Source organism: Puntigrus tetrazona, chromosome 3 (genome assembly GCF_018831695.1).
Source record: "Puntigrus tetrazona isolate hp1 chromosome 3, ASM1883169v1, whole genome shotgun sequence".
In the NCBI taxonomy this organism is placed as follows: domain Eukaryota; kingdom Metazoa; phylum Chordata; class Actinopteri; order Cypriniformes; family Cyprinidae; genus Puntigrus; species Puntigrus tetrazona.
The window spans coordinates 5,195,265-5,221,148 of record NC_056701.1 but is presented as its reverse complement, the minus strand read 5'-3'; the positions used below and the strand labels follow the sequence as shown (position 1 = coordinate 5,221,148).

Genomic DNA, 25,884 nt, shown 5'->3' with positions numbered 1-25,884 from the left:
TCAATTAATACCTACTTCAAACAAAGTGGACGAGAAGTGGTATTTATTTGAAAACTATGGTATTTATGTTTCATGTTATCAAAAGCGTATTAAATGTAGTTTGTATTTTATTTAAATTGGTTAAATAGCACTTGTTCAATACATTTTTATTTATTTTGTATATTTTATATTATCACTGAAATCGTTTAAAATACAATAAATATTATTTGTTCATTTTATTTTATGTTTATCTTAAATATCTTAAACATTATTTTATACAAAATTGTCATTTATATATTTAAATAGCAGAAATAATATTTGTTATATATGTTTTTTTTGCAGCTGAAAATATTAAATACATTTTGCGTATACCTTTGTATTATATTTTCAGTTATTATACATATTTTTATTTCATTCTTACGTTTTAGATAACCTAACACTAATTCTATTTGTCTTTTATGCTTTGCATTTCACATAAACAGAAACGTTTTATATATTTTTTTACTTTGTCATTTTAAGTACTTTTAATTTATATATCATATATATATATATATATATATATATATATATATATATATATATATATATATATATATATATATATATATATTGCCCACGTTAATTTATATATCATTACTTAAAAAAGTTTTCCTTTATTCAAATAAATAAAATTTTTTAAAAGCATAAATATATAAAAAATATATATATATATATTGTTATATATATATATATATATATATATATATATATATATGCAAAATATTTGCTGATTTCTGGCCTAACATTTCTCCTAATATTTATTGGCAGGGAATGGTTTTATTTATTTCCTAGATCAGTTTACAACAGTTTATGCATATATACAGTATATAACATCACGTGTATACATCAGACAAGTTCTCAGTGTAGCTGAACTGTAAAACACACTTAAAATGATTACAGGATGGCGATTCATCCAGCCAAACAATCTGAAAAACACACGCCGGCTTCCGGTTATCGCGTGCAGCAGGCCTCGTTTGATGGTTTCATAAGAGCCCGTGTCAGGCAGCGTAAACGAGCAAACACAATATGTTTGCGCTGTAGCACTGGCAGCTGAATCCGACTGAAGTAAATTCAAACGAAAGGAGAGGCAGGTAGACGCAGGAAGCGCGGCGATGGACCGGCCCGAAGCGTGTTGCTCCCGTAAACGCCGTCTCTGAAGTCAATATTTGTCTCTGTATGTTCACACAAACACTCTGCTGACGCCCAGAGCCCGGTGTTGGTTGGCTGTGTAGGATCGGTATGTCAGTGCGTCTGCTGATGGCAGGCGGGCGGCTGGCGCTGCTCCGTATGGCTACAGCTGCCCGGATTGCACTTCCTGGCGTTTTCTATGTCAAAGTCCCCCTCTCCCTCTCGCTAACACATACTCACACAAACACAGGCATGCATGCTGGCTGCATCCTGCCCGCACGCTCCTCCTGATTGGTGCTCGCTCTGCGTTCTTCTTTTTATTTATTAATTTTTTCCGCCATCCCAGGAAGAGGATTTCTTCTGGCAGGAGGGCGCGGGAATGGCACTGGACAGGCAGCATGACCCAGGGTTCAGGTGGCAGCTGTGTTATGACTTCTCTGCCAGGTCGTGGCTGATGGTATGACCACCCTCTCTTTCTTTCTGCTCTCTTTTACTCGCTTAGCACACTCTTTCCCACATTTTTCCCACTTCCTGAAACTCATATTACTCCAGGCTGCAATCAAGCATCAGTTTACTATCTATCTATCTATCTATCTATCTATCTATCTATCTATCTATCTATCTATCTATCTATCTATCTATCTATCTATCTATCTGTCTATATGTCTGTCTGTTTAGATTTGTTGCTGCTTGCATTTTCTTTTTCGGTTAGTTTAAAGTTGCTGGTGAATAAGTTTGTTGTCTGTTGATTGCTATGCGCTCTGCTAGGTCTATATTTTTCTGATTTAGCAAGCATTTAAGTTCACTTTTTATACTACCGGTCATGTGAAATGACAATTTTCTTACAGCTTCCCTTGCTTTGATCCTTTCGACAACATTATGTGGCCTTCGCGGAGAGACAAAAATCAGATGCTATAAAATCGATTATTATTCATTTATAGTTAAAATATATAGTATTATTAAATTGCATTCGGTTAACTAATTTAGTTAAATTAAATTTAATTTCTTTGAGAAACGACTGTGTGATGGTGTATAAATTTAATTGGGACTAGTAAAAACAATATCCTAATTAATAATGACATTTTCAGCTTCAAAACTCCATCTGTTTTTTTGGTTTTTTTTTTAATCAAAACATTGCAATATTGTTGGTTTGCCCACGTTGGATCTGAGAATATTTACATTTTTGTGCTACTTTCCCCTTTTCAATTAAGTCTAATTAATCATGGAAAGCGATGTAAAGCACAACCCCTAAACACAGAGGGTCCTCAGATGAGGGATTTCAGAGACTTCTGTATACAGAGCCTTATCGGGGGATCTGACACAGTTTAAACCTCAGGGGCCTTTCATAGAGACTGCCTGCTGTGCTGCTGCCTATGTAGGGCAGCGAGAACCAGGCGCCCCGTGCGTGTGTGTGTGGAATAAGACTGGTGGAGAGCTTAAGTCTTTTGAGGAAAAACACAGAGCGCACTGGAGTTTAATGTTGAACGGTGGCAAAATCACAGAAGAAGGGGAGATTATAAAGAAAATGACTTTGTGTGAATTTGGAGTTTGGTTCCGGTTCCATTTGGAACCAAAAAAAAGGCTTTTGCAGCCTGATGTCGTAGAAGAACCTGTTTGAGTTCCACAGAACCTTTTATTCTCTAGTTTTACAGAACAGCATCCATGTATTGGTGCTTCAAAGAACCCAGAATTCAACAGACTGATCTGAAACATCAAAAACTTATTGAACCTCCAAAAACTTTATGGTCACATCGGGGATGTTTATATACAGTGTATATATGGGAGATGGACATGTTTCATTCATGTATTGAGTCTTTTACATTTAATGCTCAAGTGGAAAGAAGTTCAAGTTTTAAAAACGCGGCTGGCATCTTGCAAAACGCTTTCTGTGTGAATGGCCACCTAAACGTGGTTCTTCACCTCAAATTGCTAAATGACCACTGAGGAACGTTTATCAGTGGACTTTACCAAAACAATACTCAGGCTTAGTGATGAGCAAACCCCTAACCCTTTACGAAATATTCCTCAAAATCACGTGGAAAGGTTTGCTATCATCTTCCTTGAAGTCCAGACTTTTCTCTTTTTCCTTTCTTGACGTACACAAGACCAGTAGACATCCTCTGAATTATTACACTGCCTGAGATATATGGAGAAACATTGCCAAAACTGCACTACTTTTCCATTGTTTTTCTATCTCTATATGTGCTAGACGGATGTTGTTTGGACCTTGTGCTCATGTCTCGCGTCTTTCGCGGTGTTTCCCGCGCGACGCAGCTCACGCCTTTTTCCATTTCACCACTTGCTCCTCTGCGAAGATGGTCACCAAAAATGGTCACTTTAAGGTTTCAAAGAAGCATCGGAGAACTCTCATTAGTAGAGAATATGTCTGGTTAGTGGTCTGAACATTACTCCCATCGTGTGAAGAGGTTTGCTGTTATGTTTCTAAACGCCCAGACCTACAATTTTCACTTGCTGGATGATAAAACAGATGAAAAACTCCCGTAGATCTGCACTGAACAAGGGACTTGTCACTTCTAGAGACCAAAAGATCACGGTGGAGGTGTTTTTGGACCTAGCAACCGTGTATAAATACATCACCTTTCCATCTATAAAAGGCGTTTCTATTATAGATTTCCTAGTTTTTAATGCAAGAATGGATATTAACATATTCCACCGACTCCTGGCCGCTTCATCTTTCTCCAATCCTCCAGCGATCTCTTCCTCTCGCTCACTAGCACATCCCTGTCATCTGTTCAAATAATCCTGCTCCCTCGTCCTAGTCCAACTTCCTCTCTTTTTCCTTCTCGCCTCGCCTCTCTTCTTCATCCATCCAAGCGTTTGTCAATCCCTGGCTACAGATGTCCACACCTCTTCCTCTCGCCCGGTCCATATCTCTGTCTCTCTGTGCACAGATGCCCGCTTTGGCCTGCAACAGCTGTCCCGCCATGTGCTGCTACCAAGTGTTGATGCGCTGTTAGGAAAGGGGAGGGAGGGGTGGGCTCATGAATATTCATGTTAATTTGGACCCATTCTACCAAACAGAGCCTGGCACTGCCAAGGAAGCCCCTCCCCTCGATGAGATGGTGGAAGAGAGGAACCGTGAGACTAGGCCAGACTCTGTGGCCTGATTCCACCAAATAAGGAGTTGTGAAAGACAGCCGACAGAAAAGCCAGAGAAAAGGGAAGACGATCCCAGAAAGTATCATCATTATCACACCGCCTGAGATATATGGAGGAACACTGCGAAAAAAAAAAAAATTCATTCATAAAGATGGATTTTATCTGACACAAACTGGCCAATCATTCGGACATTCACAAGTGAGCGAGCAGAATGAAGCAATGATTAGTTGAGACGTTCGCTTTTTTAAAAAATGCATGTTTTTTGGAGCGCATTTTAATTGTCTTTATGGTTCTTTTGGAGGTTAAATGTGTTTTTGATGAATCATAGTATAGATACATATTGGCATACTGGTTTCTACACACACACACACACACACACACACACACAAATCCCTAAGAAGCAAACACAATGGGCCAATAATTAGTTGAGATGTTTGCCTTTGAGAAAAAATAAGTTTCTTTATTGGTTCTTTGGGACACGCTGAAATCGTCTTCATGGTTCTTTGGAGATTAAACATGTTTGCCATGATACATTTATAGGCTCTTCATAGTGACACATTGCTTTCTTCCCACAGAAAATAAAATACCCCTAATGAGAAACCATTTAATGTCTTTATTGTTTCTCCTAATTAGTGATGAGACTAAATTGTATTTATGGTTCCTTGGGGATTAAACATCTTTTGATGCACTTATAGGTTATTCATATTCACATGTTCTTCACAGTAAAAAAAAAAAGTCCCATCATTGGATGCGGGCAAAAAAATGACTCATAATCAGTTTAGTTATTTACTTTTAAAAACAGGTTTCTTCTGTGGTTCTTTCGGGAACACGTGGTCTTTATGTATGTTTGGAAATTAATTGTGTTTTTGGTTATACATTTATAGACTCTTTATATTCGTTTTTCCACACAGAAAAAAAATAATGAGATCTGATTAAAAAAACTGGCTCATTAGATGTTTTGGAGTTCATATTAACAACTCGGTAATCAAAATCGACCAATAATGTTTAGATGTTAAAAAAAACAAGTTTCTTAGTTGGTTCCAATAGAAATGCCTTCTTCTAGTCTTTAGAAATTAAACATATTTTTGATTATGCGTTCATAGGTACTACATATTTACATATCGGTTTCTTCGCACAGTCTCTAATACAATCTCGTGAACATCTGAATTGTTTCTCATAAACGGTTATGAAATAACACAGACTTTGCTGCAGTCTCCTTATTGTTCTCCTGAGGAAAAACTCAATCATTTTTTTTTTAAATTGTGAATTCAATCATTTCTCAAAGAGCATACAGCACGCTCTTTTATAGCTCTATACTGTGATTAATTGGTCGAACTATGAAAGCTCAACCTGTGCTTCCAATTCTTGGAAGCATCTGTACTTTTTACATTGTACGTCTACACAAAGTCTTCTGTGCAGCGAGCAAAAAGTCTTGAAGGATGGAGACTGTAAGATTAAAAAGGCTGGAGCAGGTTTTAGCATGGAGGAACTAAGCCGGGAAGGGAAGACAGATGAGGATTGAGGAAGAATTGGAGGGAAGGAGCAGAACGGTAGATGGGGCAGGAGAGGTGTATGGTGATAACAGATGAGAAAGGCTGGAGCTGGAGGAGGGGGTCAGTCTCTGGTGTGTGTGTCCTCTGCTCTCTTTCATGAAGAGCCAGGGAAGCAGATTATAGCAGGCCTCCTCTTTCAGTCTCTCCAGGGGAGGACAACCCCTCTCCCCCAGCAGCCACTGGCTTTAATGCTCTGCATCCCCCTGGACCAGCCTGGATCCAGACCAGATGCAGCACTACACACACACACACACACACACACACACTGGACATCCCAGCCAACCCATCTGATGGATTTGATCTTGACTTTTTTTTGACCCTGCTGCACTAATATGCATATCCAGGCCAATGCGTCGCATTTCGTCTTGTTTTTCGATTCGTTCTAATCTTGTTCTTTTTCATAAGCATGTTTGGGGCGCGTAAGAAGTCAAATATTTAAAGTTCATTCAAAAAGCATACATCACTGATACAGACGTTTCTATTTATTTATAATTTTTTTAAAGTATTTAAACTTTAGATTTTGCCTTTTTTGCCTCGTGGATGATAAAGCGAATGACAACGAGAGGCACTCAAAGCGTATCTCCAAGATCAGATAATCACAGAGACATGAAGTGGGCTCTTTTGATTCGGGCCAGTGACCAACGACCCAGAACACCCTAGCAACTGCATAGTAACGACTTGGCAACCACCCACAACACCCTAGAGACATGATGGTGAGTTTTTGCATGAGCAAAAATATGTTTTGGAAAATGTACAATCTAGTCTTTATTTATATACTGTACACCACCTAATATTTAGGGTAGATAAAATAAGTGCTCATCTATGCTGTGTAAAAAACAAACAAACAAAAAGAATTAATATTGTGAAAAAATATTACAATGTGAAATAACTTTTCTATTTGAATATATTTTTCAGCATCATTACTCCAGTCTTCAGTGTCACACGATCCTTCAGAAATCATACTAATATGCTGATTTGCTGCTCAAGAAAAACTGTTATTATTATTTCTATTATTGGAAACCGCTGTGTAAAGTGTAATATATATTTTTTCATTATTCTCTTGATCAATGAAGATAGTAAAGTTTGTAGGCTAAGCTAAAATTGGCTTGGAAAAAGCCTAGCCAGAAAGTTCTACGTGGTTGCTAGGGTACTTGGGGGTCATTGCCAATGTGTTGCTATGCGGGTCACTTGCTATGTGGTTGGTAAGGGACCCCAGTTGGTTGTTAAGGTGTTGCTAGGTGGCCGCTAGGGCACTTGTTGTGGTGCTCTGGATGGTTGCTAACATGTTGCTATGCACTTTCTAAGGTACCTGGGGTGGTTGCTAGGGTGTTGCCAGGGTACCCAGAGCAGTCTTTACTGTCACCTTCAATCAAATGAATGCATTCTTGCTAAACGATAGGAAACCCAAACTTTTTTGTGTTATGTTTTAAATATTTATATAAACATGCATTATTTTGTCACCCCAGAACACAGTCTCCTGAAGGTAAGGTACACATGAGTCTCTCTCTCTCTCTCTCTCTCTTCTCTCTCTCTCTCTCTCTCTCTCTCTCTCTCTCTCTCTCTCTCTCTCTCTTTCTGTCTCTCTGTCTCTCTCTCTCTCTGTCTCTGTCTCTCTCTCTCTCTCTCTCTCTCTTTCTGTCTCTTTCTCTCTGTCTCTCTCTCTGTCTCTCTCTCTCTCTCTCTCTCTCTCTCTCTCTCTCTCTCTCTCTCTCTCTCTCTCTCTCTCTCTCTGTCTCTCTCTCTCTCTCTCTCTCTCTGTCTCTCTCTCTCTGTCTCTCTCTCTCTCTCTCTCTCTCTCTCTCTCTCTCTCTCTCTCTCTCTCTCTCTCTCTCTCTCTCTCTCTCTCTCTCTCTCTCTCTCTCTCTCTCTCTCTCTCTCTCTCTCTCTCTCTCTCTCTCTCTCTCTCTCTCTCTCTCTCTCTCTCTCTCTCTCTCTCTCTCTCTCTCTGTCTCTCTCTCTCTCTCTCTCTCTCTCTCTCTCTCTCTCTCTCTCTCTCTCTCTCTCTGTCTCTCTCTCTCTCTCTCTCTCTCTCTCTCTCTGTCTCTGTCTCTCTCTCTCTGTCTCTCTCTCTCTCTCTCTCTCTCTCTCTCTCTCTCTCTCTCTCTCTCTCTCTCTCTCTCTCTCTCTCTCTCTCTCTCTCTCTCTCTCTCTCTCTCTCTCTCTCTCTCTCTCTCTCTCTCTCTCTCTCTCTCTCTCTCTCTCTCTCTCTCTCTCTCTCTCTCTCTCTCTCTCTCTCTCTCTCTCTCTCTCTCTCTCTCTCTCTCTCTCTCTCTCTCTCTCTCTCTCTCTCTCTCTCTCTCTCTCTCTCTCTCTCTCTCTCTCTCTCTCTCTCTCTCTCTCTCTCTCTCTCTCTCTCTCTCTCTCTCTCTCTCTCTCTCTCTCTCTCTCTCTCTCTCTCTCTCTCTCTCGTAATCAGAGGCGTAAAGCCCTCTTGCCGGTGTAAGATAAGCGGGGGGCTCGCAGGCTTTTCCTCCAGAGACTTGCTCTCCTGCAGCAATGCTGTGCACCAACCTGATAAGGTGAGAGAGCTGCGTCCTGCTCCAATCCCGATGGAGCCTCTCTGCCGCTGACCAATCCCAGCGCAGCTTCCCGTTGTTTAAATCATCGCTGAGTACACTTGGTCTACCCGACTTGCTCGGGTCAGGCCGAGGGGCTTCTGTCTTTCTCACAGCATTGTGATTTTTCCATCCCTCTTCTGTGATGCATTAGACGCACCCGTACCGGTTTAGGTCATGCTACGGTGGACCGCGGCATTGCAGACCAACGTTGAAAAGCTCACTTTAGACTTTATTGAAATAAACCGATGAAACCTTTATTAAAGTAACTTTGATATATTGTAACGCTTTTCCTGTAATGGTCAGATAGTTTGATCTCGCCACGTCTTATCGGCCTCGTTCCACTTTTCAAAACGCTTTCAAAGCCTTGTCAGCCTTTGCCAGATTAAGCGCGTGCTCTTCAGGGGACGGCAACATACACCTTTAAGATGAAGGGCACTTTGAACATTTAAATTAGGTAGCGTTCCCTGGGATTCTTACCCCCGAGCCCACAAAGGTTAGCACGCTTTGCTTTGAAGGTAAAACATTTTGGCCGTTTTTTTCTGCACCGCAGGCTCTTCGTGTGACGGTGAAGCGCGTGTCAGTCGTCTTCAGTTCTATAAAAATGATTTGATTTGATTTCAAAATGAGTAGACTTGTTAATCAAATTCTGCAATTGAATTTAAACTACTAGAAAAATGTGGAAATTTTGAGAATTGGCCTTACAAGCATAGGTTTCTTGGGTTATATTACTTATATTGGATATGCATTCAATTTATTTAATTTTACAGTTACCTCATATTTATTACACTTTATTACACGATAATTAATAAAGTTATTCTTACGTTTTCAGTCAGTCTGTAAATGTTGGCTGCAGGCTTTATTTTATATAATTAAACATTATTTTAATGTTTAATTTAACGTTAGTTTATTGTTGGATTGTTTTGGCGGGTGTATGTAAGTCTTGTTTGGTTTGGTATTTTAATAGAATTATTAAAATGATTAAATTTTCAATGAAAAATACATTTCACACTACTGCATTTAATTTCACAATATACATATTATATTACATGATCAGTTTTAAGCATCATATATCCCCGTAGCGATCGTAAATTAATGCATGCGCCATTTTAATATATTTAATTTCATTAGTGTGTCTTGTCTGGATTTCTCTCTTACAGATAATTATTTGCAATGGAATTTAAATTCAGTTATTCACCCGACTATTAAAACGGATTGTCAAAGCAAAAACGAAGCTTGAGAAAATGCATAGATCGCAATTAAGCGTGTTTCATTATCTTAAACATATTACGCTGTCCATTTTTATATCGGGCTATATTATAATGAGTCGTGAATTATGTTCACAAAACATTCAAACCCGACGAGTTTCAGCCCACTTTTAGGTGTTTGCCGGGATGTTTCGAGCGATCGATTCTTTATGAAATCCGATCTTTGGGCCGGATTTCTCCTTCGGTGGAAGCATTTAGGGTTTCACTGCCTGTAAGGTGAAAAAACATGACTATACGCTTGGTCTGTGCTGCACACAGTGCTCCGTGAAAAGTAATATTTGTACACGCGGAGGCATATTCATAGCTTTAGGTTGAGGGACGTGTGATTATAGCTGTGCGATACCTCAATCGTCGGCCCGGTTCACCCGCCAAGGTCAGCATTCCTGGCCCCGGCCGTTGCTTAGCTGAATCTGAGCTTCATGGCCGTCTTTTCAGCTCCGAGTAGCCCCGCTAAATTAAAGACAGGCAGTCAGAAATTAAAGCCAAGCCGGGGGAACAGACAGCAGAGCCTTAATTTAATCTGCACCGCGTGAAATAAATGACCCTCCTGTTTGAAGCGATTCGGGGGAAGAGACTTTATCTAGCACTTAAAGAAAGAGAGGAAACGGAAGGAAAGCCGTGTCTTTTGTTCGCGTGTTTCATCTGAAATCACGCATATAGATATTAAAAAATACACCAGGGTCACGTAACAGGCGCTTGAGATGGATTCAGCCCCGGTTTCGTGACGTTTCTTCATTCAGCCCTAAATGTGTTCAACTCCGGCCTGCTTTGAGGAAACCGTACGCCAACATTGTGTTTCGCTAAAAAAAAAAGCATTAATGATAAATATACGAAAAACAGATATTTATAAATCATTACTACGGCTGCAAGGGGTTTTAGTTTTGGCCTTTAGGTGTAGATTTCACACGGGTTAAATATTGTTAGACTATTTGGGCGTGCTAAACTTTTTCAGCTCTTTTTTTTTTTTTCGAACACCAAAATGGTGCAACAAATCATACATTCAACAACATTTTAAATTCGAATGCAATATTTTTGTGGCTTAAATATAATGTTTTAATAAAGGTTGGCTGTCTATGCACTGGTTGCCTGCTAAGTTGCAATGAAACGCCTTTTCTTTCCTCTCTTTCCTCTCGTTTAAAATCAATAGTACGCCCTTTATAATGCCAGTATATATTTGCGAGTGGTTGTGTTTTGTGTCTCAGTAGAAGCTGCACCTGCACGTCCTCGGTGCCTTCTCGATTAGTTGTGATCTTCCCGTTCAAAAACGCTTGGGAAAATGTGACAGCATCGATAGCGGATGATTCAGCCCGCGCGCGCCGTCCCGCCGTTTCCCCGCGCTTTATTTAACCGCAGTCATCCGCATTCTAGTGTTTAGAATTATCTGAAGAAATAATTCCAAAGCAAACTGTCCACGCGCTGTTCCCACGTTCCCATTCATTTTCGGGCAGTTTAATATCTACCTTTTTTTATTATTACGTCCCTAATAATTGACTTTTTAATAGTTTCCTTTTATTTTTATGTGTTTTATTTCTACACATCCCAGTGTGTGTGTTTTTTTCCTCCAGTGGTCAATGATGCTGTTCGTTAAGTTAAATAATAAAATCGTGATGCAAATAATTGCATCGTTTGATATAATTTCGTTTAAAGTGAATTGGTAACACATTTGTTGATTTTTCCCTCTTCTCCCGAGATATGATTTAGGGCAGTAATATTTAATAAATGACATGCAAAACATTGAACATCTTAAAGCCATAGTTTATTTTTAATCAATTAAATATACAAATGCATTAAATTAAAAAAAGCAATAATTGCTCATAATGCACGGAGTGATTCGTCATACAGAGGTTTAATTTAATATTATTACGTTTTAATATTATTTTAAACGGATAATTATACATGAACGTTGTTTGCAATTCATAAATATATTATTAGTATGTTATGCTATATGTTTCATGCGTAAATATTGGTAGTGTTGTCATTCATTCATGTTATTTATATTTAGAAATATTGTGAACTGTAAATACTGTTGAACATTTAAAAAAAAAAAAAAAATGTTGTTTAAAAGCTGAGGTTCAGGAAGCATTTGTGGATCTGATTGCTTTTTCATTTTTAATGCACCAACGAATATTAGTAAAAAAAAAAGTAAGTATTGATTACTTTTATTGGCTTAATGGAAATTATGCCATGGCACGTTTCAGAAATGTAATAAAAATGCCAAATAATAAAAAAAAGTAAATGTAAATCGAAAATTATTAAATGAACAAGCAGAGCTGTGGTGATCAGATATTGTTTTATGTATTCAGTTTCTCGTGTTTAATGAAAAATAACCACCGCCTTTTTTCATATGCATGCTTTTCACAAATCACAAAGTGAAGAGAAGTTCGTTTTATTACTTATTTTATGTGCTTTTTTGTTCAATCCCTCATCAGTTATGATTCAAATAATCAGTGATGGGCCTATTTTGAGATGGAAAGAAGTGCCACCACGTGCATTAAGTGACGCAAAGAGATGAAATCGCGATATTAAACAAAAACAGGAAAAATATCTACTACCCATAAAAGCACGATTACAAATGCGTATTTAACGCATAACGATTTGCGTCCATTTTTAGGGCACGTGTGCCTGGATGAATCATTTTATAATAATTTTGAGCGTCCTTTGGCTGTGTTATTTTGTCAAAAGGAGAGGAGAGCGCGTGATAAAGCGGCCGGCAGGTGCGTCCCCGCGCGCGTCAGGGCTCCGCTGAAGGTCACCGCGCGTCTCTTCCAGGTCGTCTGGAGCTCTTTCTTCTGTTTCACGGCCCAGGTACGTCGAATTAATTAAAAAACAGGCGTAATTAAGGCGGAATCCCCTCGAATGCGACGACCTTTGCGCGTTTACCTTGAAACGCATCTGGTACGCGTTGAATTAATTAAAACCGAGACGACACAAAAAAAAAAGAGCCCGACTGCGTTTTACAAATCACCGTTAACCCTAACAACTCGGGGGATTTTTTTTTTTCCCACGGTGAAAGAGTTTAAATTGGACGTCATTTACCTCACATCAAAATGAATTCGCCCCGTTGCTCATCTAAAACATCGCTTGAGGGTTTACGCGTCGTTTATTTAAATGCATATTTGCGCGTCGTTTGTTTAGATGCACATTTATTCAAACGCTCCGCAGAAGTGATCGGTGACCACTACACCTGTTCACTTTTTTCCCCCCTGAACGCTTTCACGCCGGTGCCCGGTTAGGGTTTGGGTTTTTACGCGCGCGCTCACTTAATAACGCGACATATCTCGATTTTGTGCGTCGGACGTTTACGTAGACGTCACTTAACATTGTGTCTGCAAACAAAAACTCACACACTTCATACATCTCTCTCCCTCTCTCTCTCTCTCTCTCTCTCTCTCTCTCTTTCTCTCTCTCTCTCTTTCTCTTTCTCTCTCCGGTGAACGGTATAATCCCCTGCCGTCCCTGCTTCACTCCAAGCCCGTATTTAATTCCCTTAAACCCCAGCTGCCGTTCTGGTTCCTCTGTGAACACGACAGACTGTGAAGCGCTCCCGGTTATTAATAATTCACCAGCCACTGCGCGAATCCATCCACAGATCAACCCGACCGTTCTGCACGGGCCACGCAAGCCTAGCGCGTTTATTTTGGCAGCCGCTCTCGCGCGGGCTGCTCAACGCACGCGAATCGGTTGTTCGAAACGTTAGCGCGCCGCCGTTATTCGTTTCGGCGACGTAAAAAAAAAAAAAAGTCTGTTTTGCTCGCACGCGCCGCTCACGGTTCCGCAACATCCACTTTGCGCGAAATGACGTCCTCTCCGTAATAATTGATCGAGTAATCCGCGCGCCGAGGAGGAGGAGGAGGAGGTCATGGAGATCACCCTGAGGAGGTCTCCAGTGGGATGGATGGAGATCGAGCACCGATTCGCCCAGAGTCCGTGAGCTGAAGCTGCGCAGGCGGAAAGTTGCTGTCGCGCGGCGCGGTCGACTCGAGCCACCGGAGAGACGCTGGAACCGGGAGGATTCGTACCGGAGAGTTTCGGTGAACGGAGAGAACGCTCGTGCTCGATCTTCTCCGGTTTCGAACGAAGGCGAAGTTTGTTTGTTTTTGGTTTTGTTCGTGCCGAAAGATCCTCGCGAAAGTTTCCGCGCGTAAAAGTTGGCCGTTTTCCCCGATCCACGGGCCCGTCCCGCAACCCGGTTCTTCTGCTTCCGGTATCAACGGAGAAAACCGACTCGTTTGCTTTTGCTCTCCCACCACGCTGCTTTTTTTTTTTTTTCAGGGTAAAGTTTTTTTTTTCTAAAGGAGTAAAATGGGTCTTTGAGACTGTTGGCAATATTCCCCGCTCCGCAATGGTACGTGCTGTGTAAATCAACTTTGCTCTTATTATTTCTGTTTTAAAATGTTGGTAAACACGGAGAGAGGGGTCTAGATTGACGGTCTGCCGGGCGGTGCAGTGCTTCCAGAATCGTTTTGGGCTGTTTTAGCCTTGCGCAAAAGCTCTGGATGCAAAACGGCATGCTCTCCGGTTCTGATTCGGGCTCGATGCGCGCCAGGCGACTCTGTGTGTGTGTGTGTGTGTGTGTGTGTGTGTGTGTGTGTGTGTGTGACTGTATAACGCTTAAAGTTGTTCGTGTGGATTCGGAGAGTTTGTTGGAGCCTGTGCTGGATGTTCGTTGCGTAATGGCAGCGTATTTACGGTGCAGCTAATGTATAACTCGATAATATACGGTATACTCGTCTAAAATGAATGCAGCAGACGTGCGTTATCATAACGCGCAGTTTAACTTTGACCCTGTTGCACCCAAACTTTCAAAACAAGCGCTCTGGATACACCCTATTGTGACTGGGGGGGGATAATGAAGTGTTGTGTAGAATAATAACCCTTCGGTTTACGCGCTTTTCAGAGTTATTGGGATTACAGGCGACACATGCACATGTTACATGCCATTACTGAAATTGTTCCACTGCGCGAGCCTGTCACACAGAACGACAGTCGCCGCCCACATGTCGTCTGTCAAAGAGAACAAAAGCTCCGAGGGGTTAAATATAGAACAATGGTGCTGGATGCAACTTATTTCGTGGCCACGCTAACTTTCTTACCGCAGAGCCGCTGCGCGTGAACACACCGCAATGCAAAGCGTATTGATTTGCAATCGATTATTTGCATCGTTTATTTGGCTTGCACGTTGTTTCTTTTTAAACATTTTAAATGAGGATAGTAAAAAAAAATTGTGATTTCTATATTGTCTAGGCCCGCAAGTCAGTGATGTTTAGCCGATATCCACTGGCTGATTAACAAGGCTAGTGCCTTATGCGTCTATAAAATAATCTGTTTGAAAGATTCCGTGAAAGCGATACGTTTTTTGTTATATTTAAAGGTGTTTGTTAATGTATTGATAAACGCAATAGAATGCACGTGCATGCATGCACTTTCAAGTTATCAATATCGGCATGCCATGCAGAATAGTGAATTATGAATTAACATACATCTAAAAAAAACATAGTTTTTTTAATGGTACAATCAAAAGTACAAGTATTTAGAGACTGTTTATTTCTTTTAATCCTCATGTTGTGTTCATTAAAGCTTTATATATATATATATATATATATATATATATATATATATATATATATATATATATATATATATATATTTATTTTGTGGGTATTTTTACATCACCTTCTTACACGTGTTTGTCTCAGCCTATATAAAAATGCATGTAAATCTTACATTATGCTATATTACAAAATACTGGAATGATCTGTTTGTGCGTGTGCTTCATCGTAGGCCTCAGTGATCCGTTTTTAAGTGAACATTTTTTAAAATGATCCACGACTTATGCTTTTTTCACTAAAAAAACGGTGCGCGTGAGCTCGGATCGGCGCGCCTATGAGCAATCGGTTCCAAAAAGAAATGGAAAACGTGTGCCGACTGAAGGAAAACAAGCTAAGATTTGTCGATAACACCGCACAATAATAGATTTAAAAGTATCACATTTGACTGGGAGCACCTGAAAGAAAAACGTAAAGGGTTAAATAATATGCTGTATGAAGGCGGATATGTGTAAAATGCACAGGCAAGCCGTTTCTGTGGATTTTATGCGTTCGCGCGGGATCGGCGCTTTGAGAAATCTGCATGCCAGATTCAACAGCTTTTGCAGTATATGTCAATATCATGCATCTATCATGCAAAAACGAAAAAGAAAAAACACGCGGAACTTGCATCTGAATACCACACCGGCCGAGTTTTGGGATCTTCGTGCGAGAACATCTGCTCAGAGTTAGCTCGGCTTTAACCTCAGATAGCTTGATTTTTACTTCTCACCAGACAGGCCACAATAAGCCGATCTGAGGAGACATCAAGCTATTGGCAGTCAACTAAAGCGCATTACCCAGGTGTCCTCATTTCGAGTCTAAATGTTAGGCTAATTTATGCATCGGCCTTCTTTATTTTCAACCCGCTGCACACATAGTTTTCGCCTCTCCTCCACTTTCGACTAGCTTCAGATTGTATTTGATTGCACGGCTATACAATATAGGCTCGTACTTGTTGATGATTTCCAGATGGGCCTGAATATCAGCACATTAATGTGGATAATTATTTGTTTACCCGCTCTCTTAAATGGCACGGACCCAAATAGGCCACTGCAGAAAGAACCGAGGGAATCTATTCAAAGCTGACTCCGCATGGGATTAACGTCTTCTCTTAAAAAAAACGAATTTAATTAAGCTTCCAAACAACAATCAAAGATACGAAGCGAGATAGTTAGAAGAGAGTTGACAGCTAGACGCTTGAAGAGGGATGCATCTGGAAGGGAAAACGAAGAAAAGTTCTACTGTAGCGAACAATGCGTGCTATAGTTTGTTTACCGTGATTTGACTGCAATCTTGGACAGAGATGCAGAGTTTATGTCAAAATCCTTTATCGTGCAGTCAGCGGTTAGCGAGGACGGTTAGTTTAGCGATTGCTGTACGTGCATTTTAGCATGTTAGGCGTCATTTGAAAAGCACGCGTGCAATGTGTTAGCGCCCCCTGTGTTGGAGGGATGCTAGGTCCCCTGTCAACTGGACTCGATCTTGTGACCAATCAACATTAAGACCAACTCATTTGACACAGATGTCCCTGAGTAACTGGCTGTTGGTTTTAGCTTTTTATTATTATGTTGCCATGCTAACGAAACTCTGGTTATCGGCACGGGGTCCATTGCATCAGTTCACTGGCGTAACTGCATGTGAGCTGCTATAGCCCAGAATTAGTCTGAGCTTATAGCATTTTCATCAAATATCGTATTCAAATTCGACTTCGAAATGCACCCTGGCAAAAATCTGTTTAACTTCCAGCTGTTCTTCCAGTTGCATGCATATAGCAAAGATAAAAACGAAGTCAAATTTAGCAACCAAGTCGCCATTAGATTGGATCAATCCGATAACTAATAACTAAAAAGTTATTAAAAGTGCATGCTCAGGTCGTTTCGTATGTTTTTGATGTTCATTTGTTCGGGATTCACTAAAAATAACCAGCACGTAAGCAACCTGATTCGCAGAAAACTAGCTCTCATGAGTCGTTTGTTAGAGAATCCATTTGAGTCATTTGCAGGGAGTCAGACTACTAATCGCTTTTATGTTTCAAGAATCGGCTTATAAGAACCATTTCTGTGCGATTCGGCTTTAAAGGACCAGCTCATAGGAGTTTGAGAATCAGGTTACACTGGTCGTGCATTTTGATTCGACGAAAAGAACCGACGCATTTAAGTTTGACAATCGCTACATTGGTCGCATTTTATCATTTTGATTCGCTAAAAAGAAAAAGAACCGGCTCACGTGATTCATTTATACACTATTCGCTTGTATGTTTTTTGATTCAATAAAAAAAACTGATTCATTTGTTCAGGAATCAGACTACACTGGATGGGTTTTTGATTCATTAAAAAGATCCAGATTGCATGAATAATTTGACGATGAATCAGACTACACTGACCGCGCTGTATTTGATAGAAAAAGCATGAAAAACCGGCAAAACCGGCACATGTTCGTGAATCAGATTCCACTGGTTGCATTGAAAGCTGTATTTTTTCTCTTTTGCGTGCATGTAAAAGCACCAGAAAGAAATAGCACGCGACCTGTTCGTTTCATTGCTTCACTTAAAAAACGGATAACAAACTCACTCGTGGCCCTAATTCAGCAACAAGGGAACCGCTGCACTGATTCAAAACCATTGCAGGCTTTTAAATGATCGCTCACGGAGAAACATGCTTTTTTTTGTGTTCGGATTGCGTAGTTGTGACATCTTTAACCTCTAACAATAAGCGTTAAACGTACTGCGTAATGGCCGCGGACGATCCCTGGGAACACCATAGCAACACCCTGGCAACCACACACAGCGCTGTGCCGAAGTGCATTGTCTTCAGACGACGACAAATTGAATCAAATTATTTTTAATGTCGCTCCCTCGCCTTTATTTTTTCCCCGCTGTCTCTAACAAGCCGTTTAATTAAAAAACTTGAACTATTTTATATTTTTGTATTTAATGCAGTAAAATAATGATTCATCCTGTATAACAGCCCGTAATCAGACACGACTCTGGCTTGCGGTTCCTGTGCTGACAGAATCAATGTTTAGTGCCCAAACAGCTCTGAAAACAAACAATAAGCAATCTGACAGCCCAACCTCCTCCCCGGCTTCATTATTACTCCTGTTCTGCGCTCGTTTCTCTCTCTCCGGCTCCTCTAGAGATGGAGGTATGAAATATCACGTTTTTCCAGCATTTCTCCCTGAAGTGGCCCTGGCAAGCGTTCACACGGCATACATTTCGGCTTTCATATATTTCCCCTCGCTGCTTTTAAAAACAAATCCCCTCCCTCCTCGCTCGGCTTTGATGTGTCTGCCGTGTTACCTGGGTTTGTAGAGCGTTAACAGTTATGTAGAAGTTCTGTCGACTGTCAGTTTCTCTTATCTCATGGATGTGAAGAGGGCTATCGTGAAGAGAGTTTTAATTTGGGTTGTTGGGAAGTTATAGTGCGGGCGCCAAAACTTACCGAAACAGAGAGGAAAATATGAAATGATATTTATGCGTAGAAAATTGGGATTGCATTCAGAAGCATGAGAAATTCCCAACGTTTTTAGTCATTCGTTTTTTTTTTTTTTTTTTTAGCCAATCAGAACGCACTAACAGAACGACCAGCCAATCAGAACGCACTATCAGAACGACCAGCCAATCAGAACGCACTATCCGCTTCTGACGCGTTTTGATTGGCTTGTTCGTTTTTGGTGGGTGTGGTTGACGTTCATGCACAGTTATACATATTTTTTGTTTTCGCATTGTCACGTTATTCTCAGGACGGTTACATTTCTACATAAATTCACAATGATTCTTATTAAATATCATTACTAACGTATCTGTCTGACTTCCTTGTCCGAGTCTGTCTGTCATCTATGAAACAGATACACGTGTATTAATGCAACGTCACATAAAGTGAGTACGGCAAAATGGACATGGATAGCAGCTCATATAGGTTTTTGATGAGAAATATGCATTAATATTGATATGTTTGACGTTTTTTTTAACTATAACTAATCTAACCACATTTGGAGACGCTTGAGACCTCTTGGGAAACTCTAGGGGAGAGACTTGTGCCTTTATCTCAGGAGAAACATCTGAGAAACAGGAAGCTTCATTGTTTTTCATTTACAGTAAATTCATTGCTGCATAAGCAGAAACAATTTAAGGGTTATTCCACCCCAAAAAATGAAAATTCCCTCATTATTTACTTTATACAAGTTGTTGCAAACGCGTATGCGTTCATTTCCTCCGTTGAACACAAAAAGAAGATATTTTGAAAAAGTCTGGAAAAATACTACGGATGTCAGTGTCTACCATAAAGTGACAACAATCCCGTTACGATTTTGAAACCACTCGCATTTTCTCATGTAAATGTAAAAAAATTGTCCATTCAGCCCTTTGAGTTTCTGTTTTTATACGTTTTGAAAGTAACAACCAGCTCAACCACAATTATAGTACTCATTATAGTTCGCATAGTGCCTTTTTTTTGTCTTTTTCTTTCCTACCATGATTCTTAAACAAACACGGCCCGTATCGCTCGCATACATCACACTTTTACTGCGATTGCCACGCGATTCACGTTTCACATCATGCATTGCTACCTATAATCTTCATAGCGGGCAGTTTTGGGATCCCCTGTGAGCAGGCGTGAAATGTAACAGGCCCATCATTCCCCATCAGCGGACATTTTGAATATGGCTGCGTGTCGTACGCCTCCGAATATGTTTGTGTTGATACTCAAGAGTTAATTATGAAGGGCCTAGGAGCGGTTTCGCTCAGGGCTGGCCATATGGATCGGGCATATGCTGCGTATATATAGAAAAGGGTGGCATGTTTAATTGATACAGTACCACGCTCCATAAACATCCACAGCGAGGAGAAGGGGACAGATCTACAGGGAACTACATCAAACAATCAGTGTAGACTTAGACAAACCATGACACTTTAAAGTGTGAAGGCAAACTGAGCGGAAAAGAGGGGCTCATCTGTCATTTTGACCTGCCCCTGTTTCTCTGTCCATCGCTTCTGTTAAGTATATATATATATATATATATATATATATATATGTGATCCTTTTGAGGACAGACAACACAAATAAATGAAACGTTGTTCATACTTGTGTTCAGTGATTTGAGCAGACCTAAAGATCAAAGCATGGAAGATCGAAAATACTTCCACTGTCTTAAACATGCCTTTAATTTGACTTTACTTAAAATAAATGGACCTTAATCTGCAATGTTCGGTCCGATTGGTCTCATTTTCGTTTCACCGTGTCTCTAATGCCTGATTAAGCAGCGTTTAGGAGTGCTTCGTGTGCAGCGTTGCGTGGAAACAGCTGCATTAAAGCCCCAAAGCGGCACCTAGCGGTGAAGAATGAATCTGCATTTTCATTCAGACCGACCCTTCACGTTTTTGGTTTCAAAATCAACTCATTTCATTGAATTAACTCTTTAAAAAAAGAGGCTTTAACTTGACGCAGAGTTTAAAACTCTGCGGGATGCTTTCGTTCACTCACAGCTGTTTCAATTTTCAAAACGCCACAATAGGGGCATTTTAAAGGAGTAAAATTCATCCATAAATGTTTTCATCCAGTTTTCCTGCGAAAAGCGTCTTCTGCTGAATACAAACGAACAATTATTGGTAACCGAATAGTTGACTGTATCCATTAGCTTCCGTAGTATTTTTTTTCCATGAACTGTTTGGTTACCATCATATCATCTTTTGCCTTTAACGCTTAAAAAAAAAAAAAAAAGGGTCAGAATTGTCATTATTGGGTGAACTATCCCTTTAACGTCGATCTTTCCATTTCCACTAGAGTTCGTGGAAGGTGCCCTTAAATATTTCAAAGGTTCTTCAATGTTCTTTAAAAACTGGTTCTTGTATGGCATCGCTGTGAAACCCACATTTGAGACTTTTATTTTTAAGAGTGCAAGCAGTTGGATGGGATGAGTTGTCGTCTCTACAGTTTGTTTAGTTAAGCGCTTTGACTTATGGATGTGTTGTGAGAGGAGAGAGCTAGAGCGTATGCAGCCCTTCATTGCTGTGGATATGAATAGCTGGTGTTGCAGCCACATTTTGGTTAGCCAGTGTCTGGGATCTATTATAGTATCGTGTGTGTGTGTGTGTGTAGCGCATACACATCTATGCGTCTGTTATTTTAGTGCTGCATGTATTTTTATAGGAGTGCGTTTTAGAGACAGGTTTAATCCAGGGAATGTGCGCAGCAGAGTTTGCTCCAATCTCGACTGCATTAAAATACAGTATATATCTTTTTCTTAAGGACAACGGGATTTCTCCTCATCTGGGAGTTTCTGCAGAGGTCGTGGGAAGTCTCATTTGATAAAATATTTCAGATTTCTTTTTTTAATCTCAAAAGTTTTTGAGGAAATGAAATGTGTGTGTGTGTGTGTATATATTGCATACATTCTGATTCATATATAATACATTAGTGTATTATTAGTTATTAGTGTTGTCAAGCAATTTACATCCAAAATAAAACTTCTTTACGTAATGCGTGTGCACTGTGAAAATTTATTATCTGTATATAAATACACATGCATGTATATATTTTTAAAAAAAAAAAAAAAAAAAAAAAAAAAAAAAAAATATATATATATATATATATATATATAGTTTATATGTAAATATTTTTATTTTTATTATTATTAAATATTTATATATATATATTGCATGTGGGTATATTTATATATACATAATAAATATACATAGTACATATACACATGTATTATGTAAACAAAAACATTTATTTTGGGTGTGATTAATTGCAATTAGGCCTAATCAATTGGCAGCACCAAATATTATATATTCATATTATAATACATTTATTTGTATTATTTATTTCATCTTAAATATACTATATATTTTTAGACTGAAGCATCTACTTTTTCCTAGCAAAAATATTGTCAGGAACGAACACGGATTCAGTTGCAGGATCAACTTAATTTATTTGTAGTCTTTGAACAAAAACTCGACTGGGGCAGAGGAACAGAAAACTTGACTTCAGCAGGAAAATCAAAACGGCCTCCAGTCACTCCACTAGGCAGGGAGCATAAGAAAACGGGAACTTGATAACGAGTCTCTACATAGTCCTGCTGCTCGATTCCAGCGTAAGATCCCCAGGATCAGGTGAGGACGAGCTGCCAACACAGCACCGGAAGAACCAGGCCCAGCACAGGGATCAGAGGTCTGGAGAAAACAAAAGGCAGAGCAAGCAAAGAGAGAAAAAAAAACTAAAAAAAACACTAGCTAAACTTGGAGCCTACACAGACTTGACAAGACAGGACAGGACAGGACTGGATGACGCGCTTGCAGCATCCTCACACCACAACGGTCAGACACAAGACTGCAAACAAAGGAGCTTAAGTAGGGGAGCAGTTAAGGAGCTAATGAGCCACAGGTGAGAAGGCAGCTAATTTAGTGATTAATCAGATGACGATGGGGCGGGAAACACAAGCACATGGCAGACTGTTTGACAGAACAACAAAACAAACTGATCAGACTGAAGTCATGACAGTACCCCCTCCCAGGAGCGCCACCTGGCGCCCCAGGGGAGCCCACCTCGTCGCCGGGCGGAAGTCCTCAACCAGAGTCTGATCCAGAATGTCCCGGGCGGTATCCAACTCCTCTCCTCCGGTCCGTAGCCCTCCCAGTCCACCAGAAACTGGAAACCGACCCCGACCACGGCGCCTAACATCCAGGAGCTTTCTCACAGTGTACACTGGAGTACCATCCACTATGCGGGGAGGGGGAGTCGGGGTAGACCTCACAGGATTAAGGGGGAACGAAACACAGGCTTAACCTGGACACATGAAAGACAGGGTGGACCCGACCAAGAGTGTGGGGAAGCTTGAGCCGCACCGCCACTGGACTCAGAACCTTGGTGATAGGATATGGGCCAATGAACCTGGGTGCCAGCTTGCGAGAAGGCACCCGGAGAGGCAGGTCCTTGGTGGAAAGCCATACCTTCTGACCACACACATACTGAGGAGCAGGAGTCCTGTGACGATCAGCCGCTGCTTTGGTCCGTCTGGAAGCCCGGGCCATGACCTCCTTAGCCCTCCTCCAGGTGCGACGACACCGACGGACGAAGGCCAAGGCAGACGGGACCGCAGCCTCGGGTTCCTGAGTGGGGAAAAGGGGTGGTTGATAACCCATAGAACATTGAAAGGGGGACATACCTGTGGACGCTACAGGGAGGGAATTGTGGGAATATTCGACCCACGGTAGCTGCTGGCTCCAGGAGCTCGGACTGTGTGATGCCATACAGCGGAGAGCTCTCTCGAGATCCTGGTTGGCTCGCTCGGACTGCCCATTGGTCTGGGGGTGAAAACCTGAAGACAGACTCGTAGAGGCCCCGATCTGTCTACAGAACTCTTTCCAAAACCGGGAGACAAATTGTGGTCCTCTGTCGGAGACCACATCTACCGGAAGGCCATGAATCCGGAAAACGTGGTCCACCACCACCTGTGCGGTCTCCTTGGCGGAAGGGAGTTTGGGCAAAGGGATAAAATGGGCCGCTTTAGAGAAGCGATCCACCACTGTCAGTATCACGGTGTTGCCTCTCGAAGGGGGAAGACCAGAGACAAAGTCAAGGGCCAGGTGTGACCAAGGACGAGAGGGAATGGGCAGGGGCTGCAACAGACCAACAGGAGACTGGTTAGAAGTCTTATTTTGAGCACACACCGAGCAAGCCAACACAAACTGCCTGACATCGGAAGCCATGGATGGCCACCAAAATCGCTGACGGATGGTAGCCAGCGATCTCCGAACACCTGGGTGACAGGCTACCCTGGACTCATGACCCCACTGGAGAACCTTAGGACGCAGAGCAGCCGGCACAAATAACCGACCCTCCGGGCACCCCTCTGGCGCCTCTCCTCTCCCGTCGGCCTTTCTCACTCGCTGTTCGATGTCCCAGGAGAGGACCCCACAACCACCCCCTTAGGGAGAATGGTATCGGGATCCAAATCCCTCCCAGGAACCTCAAACAGACGAGAGAGGGCATCAGGCTTAGTGTTCTTAGAACCCGGCGATACGAGAGGGAGAAGTTAAACCGCCCAAAGAAGAGTGCCCAGCGAGCCTGGCGAGCATTTAACCTCTTGGCCGAACGGATATATTGCAGGTTCTTATGATCCGCCCATACCAAGAAGGGCTGCGCAGCTCCCTCCAGCCACTGGCGCCACTCCCCCCAGAGCCAGCCTGACTGCCAGCAGCTCCTGTTACCTATGTCATAGTTTCGCTCTGCAGGGCTCAGGCGGTGAGAGAAAAACGCACATGGGTGCACCTTCTCATCTCCAGGGACCGTTGGGATAGAACCGCGCCTACCCCGACCTCTGAGGCATCTACCTCAACAATAAACTGACGTTCAGGATCTGGAAGACAAAGAACAGGAGCAGAGATGAAACGGGACTTAAGAACATCAAAGGCCTCCTGAGCCTGAGAACTCCACCTGAACGATACTTTAGGTGAGGTAAGTGCCGTTAAGGGTGCAGCGACCAGGCCAAAGTTCCGGATGAATCGCCTATAGAAGTTGGCGAAGCCCAGGAACCGCTGCAGTGCCTTCCGAGAATCGGGGTTGGCCACTGCCACGGCTCTTGTCTTGGCAGGATCGGCTTTAATCCCCTCCGCTGAAATAATATGCCCCAAGAACGAAACTGACTTGGCGTGGAACACACACTTCTCCGCCTTGGCATAAAGCTGGTTCTCCAGCAGCCGTTGTAGCACCTGACGAACGTGTTGAGTGTGTACCTGCAACGAGGGGGAGAAGATGAGAATATCATCAAGATACACAAAGACAAACCTGTTTACCATGTCCCTCAACACGTCATTGATCAGGGCCTGGAAGACAGCTGGGGCATTGGTAAGCCCGAAGGGTAAGACCCGGTATTCAAAGTGTCCCGTAGGGGTGTTAAAGGCTGTCTTCCACTCATCCCCCTCACGGATGCGGACCAAATGATAGGCGTTGCGGAGGTCTAGTTTAGTAAAGACCTTGGCTCCCTGTAATAACTCAAAGGCAGAGGACATCAGAGGTAGAGGATACCGGTTTCTTATGGTGATGTCATTCAGGCCTCGATAGTCGATGCAAGGGCGCGCAGGAGCCATCCTTCTTCTTAACGAAGAAGAACCCAGCACCAGCAGGTGAGGAAGAGGGTCGGATGAGGCCGGCATTTAAGGACTCCTTGATATACTTGTCCATGGCCTCTCTTTCAGGACTAGACAGGGAGTACAAACGCCCTCTAGGCGGAGAAGTGCCTGGGAGGAGATCGATGGCACAGTCGTACGGCCGGTGAGGAGGTAGGGATGTGGCTCGAGACTTACTGAAGACCCGACAAAGATCATGGTACTCCGCCGGGACCCCAGAGAGATCAGCGGACTCCGTCTGAAACACAGAAGACACAGAGACAGGAGACAAGGCAGCACCCAAACACGAAGCAAGACAAGACTGACTCCAAGATAGCACAGAATTACCTGACCAATCCACGTGAGGCTTGTGCTGCGCCAACCACGGGTGCCCCAGGACAACAGGGGCTCCCGGGGAGTCAAGAAGGTACAGCTCAATTACCTCACGGTGATTGCCAGAGACCACTAGACTTACTGAGGGAGTGGAATGAGTGATGGAGAAGAGAAGGAGGCCATTGAGAGAGCGGACAGGAATGGGGAAGGGGAGAG

General features: G+C 41.9%; 1 protein-coding gene and 1 long non-coding RNA gene across 5 annotated transcripts in view; one reads left to right on the top strand and one right to left on the bottom strand.

The window, feature by feature from the left end:
* The first annotated feature begins 1,588 nt into the window (after positions 1-1,588).
* nfixb (nuclear factor I/Xb) overlaps positions 1,589-25,884 on the top strand; it is a 227,670-nt gene continuing 203,374 nt past the window's right edge. For 3 of the 4 annotated variants that reach the window (XM_043235377.1, XM_043235371.1, XM_043235370.1), the window contains exon 1: positions 1,589-1,603. In XM_043235377.1, coding sequence (XP_043091312.1) covers positions 1,601-1,603 — 3 coding nt within the window. In that variant the 5' untranslated portion in view covers positions 1,589-1,600. Of the gene's footprint in view, positions 1,604-13,912; positions 13,988-25,884 lie in introns of those variants that run through there. The other variant, XM_043235374.1, reaches the window with a different exon arrangement.
* LOC122341773 lies at positions 9,456-13,905 on the bottom strand. The gene is made up of 3 exons (XR_006250492.1): positions 13,662-13,905; positions 9,986-10,092; positions 9,456-9,851 (listed from the first exon to the last, which is right to left on the bottom strand). It is a non-coding gene; the product is annotated as an uncharacterized LOC122341773 (long non-coding RNA).